Source organism: Rattus rattus, chromosome 5 (genome assembly GCF_011064425.1).
Source record: "Rattus rattus isolate New Zealand chromosome 5, Rrattus_CSIRO_v1, whole genome shotgun sequence".
Taxonomy (NCBI): Eukaryota; Metazoa; Chordata; class Mammalia; order Rodentia; family Muridae; genus Rattus; species Rattus rattus.
The window spans coordinates 44,138,312-44,152,032 of NC_046158.1; the positions used below are offsets into that span (position 1 = coordinate 44,138,312).

Genomic DNA, 13,721 nt, shown 5'->3' on the forward strand with positions numbered 1-13,721 from the left:
AGATTAGGCCAAAGACTTCTGCCACCAAATATACAGGTCTATCTTCCCATACCTACAGACATAATAACAGTCTGAATTGGTGCTAAGATTTCCTCACATAATATAACCATCAACACATTTTGTATATTTTATATGTTTTAGTTGTGGGGGGAAAAAATCCATGAACCATGGGAAACTGCAATCAATGTGCAATTAGTTAAAAGACTCTGCTCCTGTGTAATGACTAGCACTCCATGGATATTCAGAAGATTTGGCAAATACTTCACTACTGAGAATTGCTCAATACTGTGGAGAGTTCAAGTAGTTTTTTTTTTTTCATTTTACCTTCTTTATGTCCAAGGGCAGTGTCTTCCAGTATATCCAATGTGGTGTTTATAGAAGTTGGTGATCTTTTCTTCATTTCTATTTGTGTAGTTTCCATCTAAAGGAAGTTTAATAGGTTTAGTAAGAGCTAGCTCTCCATCATCACAGCATTACAACATGGCATTAACAGAATATAGAACTTGACCTTTCTACAGCTTCTTTCTTCCAGGGGCTTTTTGTGTTTCATCACTGGCCCTTCCTACAGTATTGGCTGTACTAAAATTACTTAGAATTCGATGGGCGATAAAGGCTACAATTGGAAGGCAATCAAAGTTTTCACTCTGACCTGAATAATAAATAGAGCAGGCTAGTAAATGTTAGCAGTACTATTTATATTTATAAAATTTATATTCATAAAGTAATTTAAACCAATTACCAGATTATTATGGGATATCCATTTGCCAAATATCCTTCTGAGTAATGAAAATATTTCCCTAAAACCAAAATATTTTTGCTCAACGATATACTAACTTTATAATATGGACAATCCTCTAAAAATTAAAATTGCTTGGATACATGACTAAATAAATCTTGAAGAATCTAAGGTCCTGGAATGGATTTAAAGGCTTGTTTAGATGAAAAATGTTTGATAGTTAATACACGTCTAACTCCACAGATGTATTATTTCTTCAAGTGTCTCATGTCCCTTCAGTAATGTTTTTAACATATTCTCTGCTGTGTTTATCTTCTATATGTTTTACATTTATTTATTATTTCTGAGTGTACTTGGTGTGTACTTTGTGTGTGTATTTGTGTGTGTGACATTTTTTCTGGACTCAGTTCATTTTTTTGCCATGTAGGTTCCTGGGATGGAACTCTGACCTTTGGGTTTAGTTGTATCTTGTGGATCTTTTAAATAATTTTTAAAAGAGTTCTTGCAGTAGAATGTTACTCTAAAATTAAAAGCTTTGGTGTAGATGTTTCAGTTTTACCAAATTGTAATATCACAGGAAGAACCAAAGAGATCTCCTGTTCCGGTATGTTGAAGTTCAGACAGAGTAATGTTAAACCTGTCATGGGAACTATTGTTGTACATGTCTAGAGATGACCAGCAGTCACAGTCCTCCAAACTCCAGACTATGCTTTACATATTCTGCTATTTGACAAATTCTGATACTGTATATCTGATGTGGCCAAATAGAGATTAATGAAATCACTGCATTAACTTTAGTATCAATAAAATTTCATAAATAGAGACAGAGGGCATTAAGTCCAACTACATTTCATATTGAGTTCGATTATGAGAATGAAACTCATCAGATCTACTTCCCTTTATAATTAGGTTAAAAAATAAACTAAAATTTAAGAATTTCACAATCATTGCTTAATCAAAAATACATATTCAAGAAAACATTTTGAATTATAAGGTTAAATATAAAATTGAAGTTATATCCCATAAATTTCTAAGACACAAAATCCAATAGAAGTGAAATTTGTTTCTACAATCTGACAAGGATTTCTCAGGTAATATTCTCCATAAAGATGATAGTTTCTGATGTAGTCCATAATATCTCAGGTGATCATTTATGACAGAAGTTGGCCCTCACAGAGCTGTTTTAGAGAGCAACAATTTGCTGAAATTCCACCAAAGAGCAATCAGTTAATATTATCATCTATGTGGGAGAGGAAAGAATTGGGATGACCCCAAACCTATCCTTAACAATTAACAACATATGACAGACTTTAGTTTTCAGTTTCTTTCAGTTTTCTGAAGATATGCAAATGAAACTCAGACATGATATTATTTTAAAAAATATATTACAATCCCAATTATTAAAACCTGTAATAGTTATTTCTTAATATTATCAAAAACTATCTCCGATTTTTTGTTCTCTTTTGTTCAAAAACATTATGCTATGGCTGAGCCATTCCAATAAAAGTAAGTTTCACACATGCACTTAACTGGCAGATATTCTAATGATTCTATGATTTTAATTTATTTTTCAAATGATTTAAATGTTAAAGATATTAGATCACTTATACCTTAGAACTCTCTACAGTCTTGATTTAGCTCCTTTAGTTGAAATTCAATCTGTGCCTCTCTCTCATATGGTCCTTAGATTAACAGGCACATCAGACATAGCTCAGGTTTTGGCAAAGAGATAATATGCATAGTGCCCTGGTGTTTCCTCTAATAACATCAGTAAATAATTTCTTTACTTCTGGAGATAACTCTGGCCTTATGACAGATTCATAACTTTTCTCCCTATTAGAACTATAGTTTTGTGCAAATTTACAAAATTACATGGCAGTTACATTTATCAACCTTATCCCCAATATTTAGAGAACTATCAATACCAATTAGATTAATTACATAAATGTCATAGGGTTGTCAAGTTAAACGTAGCCACCACTTTTCAAATTGCTTTCACTTTACTCTGATTTTCAAATATTCCATTCTTTTCCTGAAGTTTTACCAGTTTCTAATGGTGTATGAGAGAATTATTTATGTAAACCGTGTCATTTTGGAATTATATTGCTTTGGAAGTGGGCCATATGAACTGTTAGGTAGCTAGACGGATTCCAACAGATTATAGGCCACTTAGGCTGAGCTAATTCATCATTGTGGGCTTTGGAACACATCCCCAATTTCCCTAGTAACATTAGAAATGGAAGCTTCACAAATACCCCTATAAATATTTAAAATACCAAGTGGAAATATCAAAAAAGGTGGTTCATGAGTGCTTTCAGGCCCATCAAAGTGATCTTGAGAGGAAGACCAGTAGAGTCAACTAACCTGGATGCCTGAGTGCTCCCAGAGACTGAAGCACCAAGTAAAGAACATAGAGGGGTTGGTCCTAGGTCTCCTACACATATGTAGCAGATATGCAGTTCGGTCTGAAGTGAATGTTTCCCCTAAACATGTTGCCTCTCTATGGATCCTGCTCCACTAACTGAGCAGCTTTGTCTAGACTCACTGTAAGAGGATATGGTTAGCCTTACAGAGACATGCTATGCTAGGGTGGAGTGATAACTACTGGGATCCCCCCTTCTCAGAGAAGGGTAGTTAAGGATTGGTATGGGGGGAACCTACAGGAGGTAAGGGGCTGCTACATTAATTATCAAAAAAAAAACCTCATAACACTTTCTTTTCCTTTTTCATATCTCATTCCAACTCCTTGTCTAAATTAAAAAAGCACGATTCTTTTTCTATGCATCCACTCCCCTTCTCCCAGCAGCTGCTGAGACGTATAGCTTGCCTGGTTTGTTATTTTTCTCTCAATCAAAATGATCTAGATCTTCCTTCTAGTTCTACTTTGAGTTTCTGTTTAGCGTCAAAATGGTGTTAGTACTGTGCGTATGTTTGTGCCAGTGTGTATGAATACGTGGTGTGTGTGTGTGTGTGTGTGTGTGTGTGTGTGTGTGTGTGTGTATGTGTACCTCTGTGTGCAGAGGTAAGAGGACAGCTTTGTGAGTTTGATTTTCTCTTTCTACTTTTACATGGGTTTTAGAGTTTGAACTCAGATCATCAGGACAATATGACAAGGACTTTTCTGTGTTGAGTCATCTCATTGGCTCCGCCTTTAAACTTTTTTATTAATGAAATTAAAAACTCATATGGGAACATGATTTGCCTTTAAGAAAACTAAGTAGAAGTTAAGTGATGAGCAATGGCTTCAACCAACTGGTAAAAAAAAATAAAAGTACTTCAGGGGGAAACACCATTCCTGACCTCAAGCTGTACTACACAGCAATTGTGATTAAAAACTGCATGGTGTTGGTAAAGAGACAGGAAGGTAGATCAATGGAATAGAATTAAAGACCCAGAAATGAACCCATGCACATATAGTCACTTGATCTTTGGCAAAGGAGCTAAAACCATCCAGTGAAAAAAAGACAGCATTTTCAAAAAAAAAAATGGTGCTGGTTCAACTGGTGGCCAGCATGTAGAAGAATGCAGATCGATCCACACTTATCTCCTTGTACAAAGCTCAAGTCCAAGTAGATCAAGAACATCCTCATAAAACCAGATACACTGAAGCTAATAGAAGAGAAAGTGGGAAAATTCCCTGAAGAGAACACCAGTGGTTTATGCTCTAAGATCAAGAATTGACAAATGGGACCTCATAAAATTGCAAAGCTTCTGTAAGGCAAAGGACACTATTAATAGGACAAAATGGCAACTAACAGATTGGACAAACATCTTTACCAATCCTACATCTGATAGAGGGTTAATATATAATATATATATATATATATTTATACATACATACAAGAAGTTAGACTCCAGAGAACCAACTAATCCTACTAAAATGGGGTACAGAGCTAAACAAAGAATTTTCAGCTGAGGAATACTGAATGGCTGAAAAGTACCTAAAATATGTTCAACATTCTTAGTCATCAGGGAAATGCAAATCAGAACAACCCTGAGATTCTATCTCACTCCAGTCAGAATGCCTAAGATCAAAAACTCAGGTGACAACAGATGCTGGTAAGGATGTGGAGAAATAGGAACACTCCTCCATTGTTGGTGGGATTGGATGCTGATACAACCACTTTGGAAAACAGTCTGTAGGTTCCTTAGAAAAATGATAGGACAATAAAAGATCCTGTCATTCTAATACATTATAGAGTAATTTATGTAGCCAAAGTAAAGGAAACAGATGTCGACTCCTAGAGGTAAATTACTGAACTCAAAAAGCCTGAAATGGCCCTTTGGGAATACATGATAGACAGAACTAGAATGAAGAGCTTGTAAGTGGGGATCCAGAAGGCCTCTGCCATGGGCAAAGGTTTCAATCTAATCTCAATGTCCCACTGTTGTATTCTTAGCTACAATGATGGTGGTTGAGAAGGTTGTGCTTTGGAGATGTAATTAGGTCATGAAAACAGAATCTTCATTAGTGAAATGGTTGGTATTGTACATGTGAGGTTGAAAGAGAACATTTGTCCTTTTAGCAACAAGGACACAACTAAAACAGACTAGAAAACAAGGCCTCACCAGGCATTAGATTGGGTTTGACTTTTGACTTTCTGGTCTCTGAACTATGGCAAAGTAATGTATCCTCCTCCTAACGATGCAGTTCATTTTCATCTGGCTACAAAGGTAGAGTAAAGTGATATGAGAGTGAAGTCATGGGACTTTACCATTAATCATGCCCCTGTAACACAGGAAATGAGAAGACAGAGGAAGATCAGTGCCATTTTCCTTCACATATAAACTTGTTTTATTTTGTTAGTGTTGCTGATATTGTTTGTTTGTTTGTTTGTTTGTTTGTTTGTTTTGCTACATCATGAGAGCCAAAAAAGCTAATGGATTTTTTAAGTCAGAATTTAGGTGTCTCTGGCTTTTCCCAATGATGGAGTAAATGTAAACAGAGCATAGCTTCTAAAGAACAGCTTCCATCTTCAAAATGACTCCATAAGACAGAGTAGTCCAGGAAACCATCCTTACTCTTTGTATTTTCAACATTCTCAAGTTATAAAGGACTTCATTTTGAAGATAAAATTTATAATATGGCACTCAAGTATTTGCTACACTCTTAGAAAGACACACAGCTGTTGCTTTGAGCACCTCTGTCAGATCCAGGCCTGCTGGTCTCTTACAGCATCCTCAAGGCTCTCAACGGTTAAGACAGCTTCAAAGTATGTCTTTAAGAAGTTCAAAGCTGCCTCCTTTCATGTAACACCATCAATAAACTAACAAAAATAATCACATTGAGGTATGATCTTCATTTATTAAAAAAGTAAAGCAAAAAGAAAAAAGAAAACAGACTGGAAAAGTCAAGAATTTTCTAGAAATGAGAAATGTTGACTTAAAACTAAGAGTTTGGATTCTAGCACTAACTGAAAAATACAATTCATGTGATATAATTTTCTTCACTTGGCAGAGTGGAGGTTATTTTCAATGGTGTTTTTTGGTTGTAGAAAGCAGTATCAATTAACTTGGACCCCTGAGAACTCTCAGACACTGGACCACCAACCAAGCAGCATACACCAACTTACATAAGGCCCACAGCAAATATACAGCAGAGGACTGCTGGGTCTAGACTCAGTTAGAGAAGATGCACCTAACTCTCAAGAGACTGGAGGCCCCAGGGTGTGGGAAGGTCTCCTGACATGTGGGGTAAGGGGCGGGGCCATTCCAGTGGAGACCAGGCAGGGGAGAGGTATGGAATGTGGAATAGTCAGAGGGTGGACTGGGAGGGGGATAAAATCTAGAGTGTAAAAAAAGTTAAATAAAAATTTTTAAAAATTCTCAGAAAAGAAAGAAAGAAAGAACCTGAGGACCCTGCTATACCACTCCTGGGCATATACCCAAAAGATGCTCAAGCTTAACAAGTACACATGCTCCACTATACTTATAGCAGCCTTATTTATAGTAGCAAGAAGATGGAAAGAACCCAGATGTCCTTCAACAGAGGAATGGATACAGAAAATGTGGTACATCTACACAATGGAGTACTATTCAGCTATTAAAAACAATGACTACATGAAATTCTTAGGCAAATGGATGGAACTGAAAAATATCAAACCGAGTGAGGTGACCCAGTCACAAAAGAAGACACACGGTATGCACTCACTGATAAGTAGATATTAGGCCAAAAGCTTAGGATACCCACGATACAATTCACAGAATATGTGAAGCTCAAGAAGGAAGACCAAATGTGGATGCTTCATTCTTTCTTAGAAGGAAAACAAAATGCTCGGCAGAGGAAATATAGAGTCAAAGAATGGAGCAGAAACTGAAGGAAAGGCCATCCAGAGATTGTTCCACCTTGGGATCCATTCCATATACAGACACCAAACCCAGACACTACTGTGGATGCCAAGACATTTTGCTGACATGAGCCTGATATAGCTGCCTCTTGAAAGGTTCTGTCAGAGCCTAACAACTAAAGAGGCTGATGCTTGCCACTAACCACTGGACTGAGAACGGGATCCCCAATGGAGAAATTAGAGAAAGGTCTGAAGGGGCTGAAGGGGTTTGTCACCAGATAGGAAGAACAACAGCATCAACCAACCAGACCCCTCAGAACTCCCTGGGACTAAACCACCAAGCAAAGAGTACACATGGATTGACTCATGGCTCCAGCTGCATATGTAGCAGAGGATGGCCTTGCTGGACATCAATGAGAGGAGAGGCCCTTAGTCCTGTAAAACCTCAATGCCCCAGTGTATGGGAATGTCAGGGTAGGGAGGTAGAGTGGGTAGGTATGTGGGGAAGCACCCTCATAGAAGCAGTGGGAGGACAGATTGGATAGGGGGTTCTGGAGGGGTAACCGGGAAAGGGGATAACATTCAAAATTTAAATAAATAAAATATTCAATAAAAACAAAAACAACAACAGCAACAAAACAAATAAAAAAAATGCCTAGTAGCAGTATGTACTGTTCAATGTTTGCAGCTGAACAAGAATTACACGTTGGAATTCAACAGTCCCTATCAAATGACAGGCATAATAGAAATTGATTCTAGGGGATTGCAGACTGATACAACCATTCTGGAAATCAGTCTGGAGGTTCCTCAGAAAATTGGACATTGCACTACCTGAGGACCTAGCTATACCTCTCTTGGGCATATACCCAAAAAAATACTCCAACAAATAACAAAGACAAATGCTCCACTATGTTCATAGCAGCCTTATTTATAATAGCCAGGAGCTGGAAAGATACCCTTCAACAGAGGAATGGATACAGAAAATGTGGTACATCTACACAATGGAATATTACTCAGCTATCAAAAACAATGACTTTATGAAATTCATAGGCAAATGGTTGGAACTGGAAAATATCATCCTGAGTGAGCTAACCCAATCACAGAAAGACACACATGGTATGCACTCATTGATAAGTGGATATTAGCCCAAATGCTCGAATTACCCTAGATGCACAGAACACGTGAAACTCAAGAAGGATGACCAAAGTGCGGATGCTTCACTCCTTCTTTAAAAGGGGAACAAGAATACCCTTGGGAGGGAATAGGGAGGCAAAGTTTAGAACAGAGGCTGAAGGAACACCCATTCAGAGCCTGCTCCACATGTGGCCCATACATATACAGCCACCAAACTAGGTAAGATGGATGAAGCAAAGAAGTGCAGGCCGACAGGAACCGGATGTGGATCTCTCCTGAGAGACACAGCCAGAATACAGCAAATACATAGGCGAAACCGGGAAAGGAAATAACATTTGAAATGTAAATAAGCAATACCCAATTTAATAAAGATTGGAAAAAAAGATGCATAAGCTGAGCCATGAAATAGAAGAAGGATCAACCAAAGGGCACCATAGCCCTTCATGCCGCAACCCTCAACATGCCAGCTGATATCTGTAACTTAATACTTCCTATTTCTTTATAGAACATGTTCTCTTACTGAGAGTTTCACTGCTTACACATTAAATTTCTGTTTTCTTAATATTGTTCATGATATTCTATGAATCAGACTATTGAGTTAAATAAAGAATAATAAGTTAAGAAAAAATATTATTATTTGAATACATCCAAAGATGTAAGACTTTTCCATTGGTATGCTTTTCTTCATTCAGATTACTTCATGTTCTTATATTTTCTTTCATCTGTTCTCTAATTAGTCTGTGATCTTTATAGTCATTATTGGATAGGAATTAAATTTGATTAGGAACAACTATGAGCATATAGAACATATGGTTTTATACATCCTTCTTGGAAACCAGCCCTCAATTTTTCTCACTTGAGATTTTGGAAATTGTATCTCAAGGTATTGACACAAATGGAATGTGGTATAATATATGTTACCCATTTTGCAAAGAGGATGGCATAGACTAAATAAGAAATGTCACATAAAATTAACACTATACACTTATGAACTTGCTTACATATAACATGAGGGTTTTTTCCTATAAATGTTATGCGTTATATCTTGATGTGGTGGTTTATGCCTGTAATTCTTGCTGGATGAAGCCGAGTGAAGAAGGATTACTTTATGACCTTCTTGGGTTAAATGGTTGAATTCTAGGTCAGTCTCAACTACATTGTAAAACCTTATGTCAACAAAGAAACCAATCTGCCCAATGGAAAAATAAAAAACCCCAAATCAAAAAAGAACAGCAACAATAACTGTAAACAAAGATCAAGTTAGTGTTGGTAGTCTGCTGATTATGATACATCAAAGCTATCTCTGATATGCTCTATGATACTGATTATGACCTTATTAACATTTCTTCTATTAACATGTAGTGCACGTTTTTGCACTACATGGTGTCTTGTGCATGTTTCATTTGGACTTCATACCACCTATATGACAGACAATATCAACGGTCAATATTTTATTGATAAGAAAGCTTATGTTTCCCAAGACTGATAGAATCGTTGAATGTCATGTTTATATCACGTACCTAAAGTGAACTGAAGTCCACATCTGTCTGACTGGAAAGCAATTTTTAGTCAACAAAATTCTCAGAGTTCCTACGGCATGAGAATTTGTTCCATGTAGTCAGTCTCTTTGGAAGTCCATCTTTAGAGTTTGAACTTGACCCAATTTCAAAAGGTCATTCAATAACTGGATTCTTTTCTACTGACATGTTTTTTGTATGTAAAGACCAAGGGGAAAAAGAGATTTTATAAAAATGGATTTTATTCTCATTTTCCAAATAACTGTACATGAGAAATATCCTAGGATTCTTCCAGGAAAGAAAGTATTTATAACTGAAAATTTTTAATAAACACCAGGAAAGCTTTGTTAAAACCAAATTTACTAAGTAAAAAAAGATATTAGGAAATGCCAAAGCTCTTTCATAGTCAGATCTATTTCACAATCAAAGCTAGTAGAAAACTTCATCTAGGAATAAGGGAAGTATTGTTAAGCTGTTGGGTACATTGAGATGTAGTAACAAGCTCTTGAGTTTCTGAAATGCCACTTTAAAACAAATTACACAATCAACATTTCCTTCAGACCCTTCAAGTTCAATCTGCAGGACAGAAATCTTTTGTAATTTTCTTTCTTACATTTTACTTACGAGCAATAAAAGCCTCTTTTTTGTACTTGTTTTGTTCAAACAGTCCATAATTGCTTCTTGTTTAATGGCATGCGTGTTATGGATACAAGAGACTATGAAGTCACTGGGCACATTCCAACATCCTGTTATTCAAAATTCCACTTGGGCGACTCTTATTTCCCAGAGGCTCTTTAGTGATGGTAACTACATGGATGCAGGGGTTAGCCTTCAGTTGCTTTTAAGGAAGAAGGAATATTTTTGTATAAACAAAGCTCTCAGGGAACCTTTCTACAATTTCTAATTAAGGTGTAATTAAGTTCGATTTGCTTGTTGACCTTCTATTTTACCCCATTTCTCTTCTTCTTCTTTAAAAATAATTCCCAAATGTACTTCCTCTCTGACTTTTGTTTTCTGTCTGAATTTTGACTATTTTTCAGTCTTCTGGAAAAGATGTGATCACTTGCAATGCCAGAAGGTACTCCTTGTTACTTTCCTTTGGTTCCTCATTCTTCTTCAAACATGTATGGTAATTGAATTTAAAAATGGTGTACAATCTTCTAAACATCACTTCTGCTAACACTTTCACATTCATAGACTGAATTTTTATAGAAGGCTAACTATCTGGAAGTTATTTAATTTAAAATCACAATAAAATATTATAAAGTAAGTAAATATATAAATGATACAATATTGTTAGATTTATTATTATAATCATCTATTGATCAAATAATTCCAGATATTATGATGACCTTTGCTTCTTGAGCAGGCCAGAAGGTTTATATCTTCTTTTCTTTTTTCTTTATTTTATTTTTATTTTTTCATTTTCTAACTTTAGCACTATACTATTAAACCATTATCTTAGTAATTTATAGTAAAGATTGAGGAGGCCATTATTTACATTTGAGCACATTGTTCAAACCTAAACCTGATGTACTATCAGAAGCATGTTGGAATTAATAAATTAAATCTCTATTAGAAAAACTTCAAGTTATAAGAGCACAACATATTGAGACTTTATCAGTAGTAGTAATGCAAATTTGGCTTAACATTTATACACATGAAATATGTAAATACATTGGTCATTCTTAATACATTATATATAAAAAGACCAAGTATATACAGGAAAGTAAAGTAAAAAAGCAAAAGTGGGTCCCTTTTAGTGGAAGCATTATGAAAAAATTTTAAGTGTTCCTGTTTTATTGTATATATGTGTGTTTGCATGTGTGTGCACATGTATGTGATTGCATTGTTTGTGTTCATTTGATACATGTGTGTGTGGAGTCCAGAGAAGAGTGTCAAAGTCACTTTCAAGAGTGTCAAGTTACAGGAGGTTCTACTGACTGATGTGGACACTGTGCATCACTTTACCATCTGCAAGAACAGAATATGCTCTGATCTGAATAGTCATCCTACCTGCCCCTACAAAGCACTTGTTTTTCTGATAGGATACCATGCACAGATGTGATCATCTGTCAATAGACCACACACTCCAAGACTTTGAGTAGTTCCTCACAAAAAATAATCACAGGAGGAAATATTGAAAACAAAGTTTGGAGCAGAGATTGAAGGAAAAGCCATTCAGAGACTGACCAACCTGGGGATCTAGCCCACACACATACAGCCACCAAACCCAGTCACTATTGCTCATGCCAAGAAGTGCATGCTGATAGGAGCCTGATATAGCTGTCTCCTGAGAGGCTTTGCCAGAGCATGAAAAATACAGAGGCAGATGTTCGTAGCCAACCATTGAATTAAGAATTGGGTCCCCATTGGAGGAGTTAGAGAAAGAGTTGAAGGAGCTGAAGGGGTTTGCAATCTCATAAGAACAACAATACCAACCAAACAGAGGTCCCAGGGACTAATGCACCATCCAAAGAGTACACATGGATTGACCCATGACTCCAGCTACATATGTAGCAGAGGATGACCTTGTTGGGCACCAATGGGAGGAGAAACCCTTGGTCCTGCCAAAGCTTGATTCCCCAGTGTAGGGGAATGTCAGGGTAGGGAGGCAGGAAGGGGTGGGTGGTTGGGTGGGGGAACACCCTGTTAGAAGAAGGGGGAGGGAGGATGGAATAGGGGGGTTATGGATGGGAAACCAGGAAAAGGGATAACATTTGAAACGTAAATAAGAAATATCCAATAAAAAAAATCTTTGAAGCACAAGTTTATACCTCAGCTCCTTCATGTTCTTCCTCGAATTCTTTCACAGTCTGTTGACATTTAGAATCCATGTCTCTAGACTCCTCAGAAGCTCTCTGCTTCTCCTGTTCATAGGCCATAGTGAGGATGCCCAAGAACAAACTTGCCATATAGAAGGCAAACCAGAAACTGATCAGAACAAAAAATATCATGTAGATCTTTCCTGAAGCATAAAGGATCTGCAGATTGGTAGGACACAAAGACAGAGAGAGGTATTATTATCTTTCTCTATATTTTCCTCATTTGAGATGAAAAAAATTTTTGTTATAATAATTATTTATTTATAAATACAACATAATCAAAGCATAATTTATGTCTTTAGGTACTACCTAAAGAAATAAAAAATAAATAAATATAGAAAAAGTATATCTTATTTACTTTCATTGAGATATAAAATATATGCTAGTAAATCAAGAGATAAAATTTGGAATTCTCTTAATTGAGTATGAGTATTTGATTCATGTCTTCATTACCAGAACAAACACACCAAATAGACAAATCTCAACCTCACACAATAAAAAGCTGGAAAATATGAATACACATAGTGCTTTATTCTTTAAGTATTAGAAGATTTCAAAGTATGTTTCAAACATCATTTTCTCTTACCATGAATTTATAGGAAGGGCACAGTGTGAAAACCCAGACTAATAGAAATGTTTCTCTGTATAAAAGAACACTCTGGTAAAGTCTTTAGAGAAAACCAAGTAGAATAAATAAGACTTATGTGACATAATTACTGGAAGAAATATTTCTGGATAGTTGAATGATTCTATATTTTTGAACTGAACATTACTAGCTTTGATTTCATAATAATTACATATGCGAGCTCAAAATAAATATAGTAAAATGTAAAGAGAAAGTACAATCAATTTTGTTTACTGAATAAATGTACATGGATACAAGTAATGGAAACAAAATTTTGATTTTTAAGCATATGATTGAAAAAATAGAAAATTATTATTCACAGAAAATGTTTTGTGGCTACAATGGTTTTAAGTAGTAGTAAGTCCAAATTATTCTGAAGCAATATCTTATTAACTTAGAACATGTTAGTCTTTAAAAGTGATCTTTTTATAATCTGATATTACATTGAGATTGTTATTCATGATTCGATTACATATTTTTAAATACTTAAGTAGCTGTTATTAACACTAACAAATACAGTGTCCATGAACGAATAGTTTAGGTTTTGCTACAGGCCATGTATAATAATAAAGATTTATCTGTCATCTTATCTGGTAA

General features: G+C 35.8%; 1 protein-coding gene across 1 annotated transcript in view; it reads right to left on the reverse strand.

Moving 5' to 3' along the window:
* Scn7a (sodium voltage-gated channel alpha subunit 7) overlaps positions 1–13,721 on the reverse strand; it is a 95,855-nt gene that overhangs the window by 36,075 nt on the left and 46,059 nt on the right. The window contains exons 10-11 of the mRNA XM_032903420.1: positions 12,452–12,658; positions 325–421 (exon numbers count right to left, since the gene is read on the reverse strand). Of these exons, the coding sequence (XP_032759311.1) occupies positions 325–421; positions 12,452–12,658 (304 nt within the window). The remainder of the gene's footprint in view (positions 1–324; positions 422–12,451; positions 12,659–13,721) is intronic.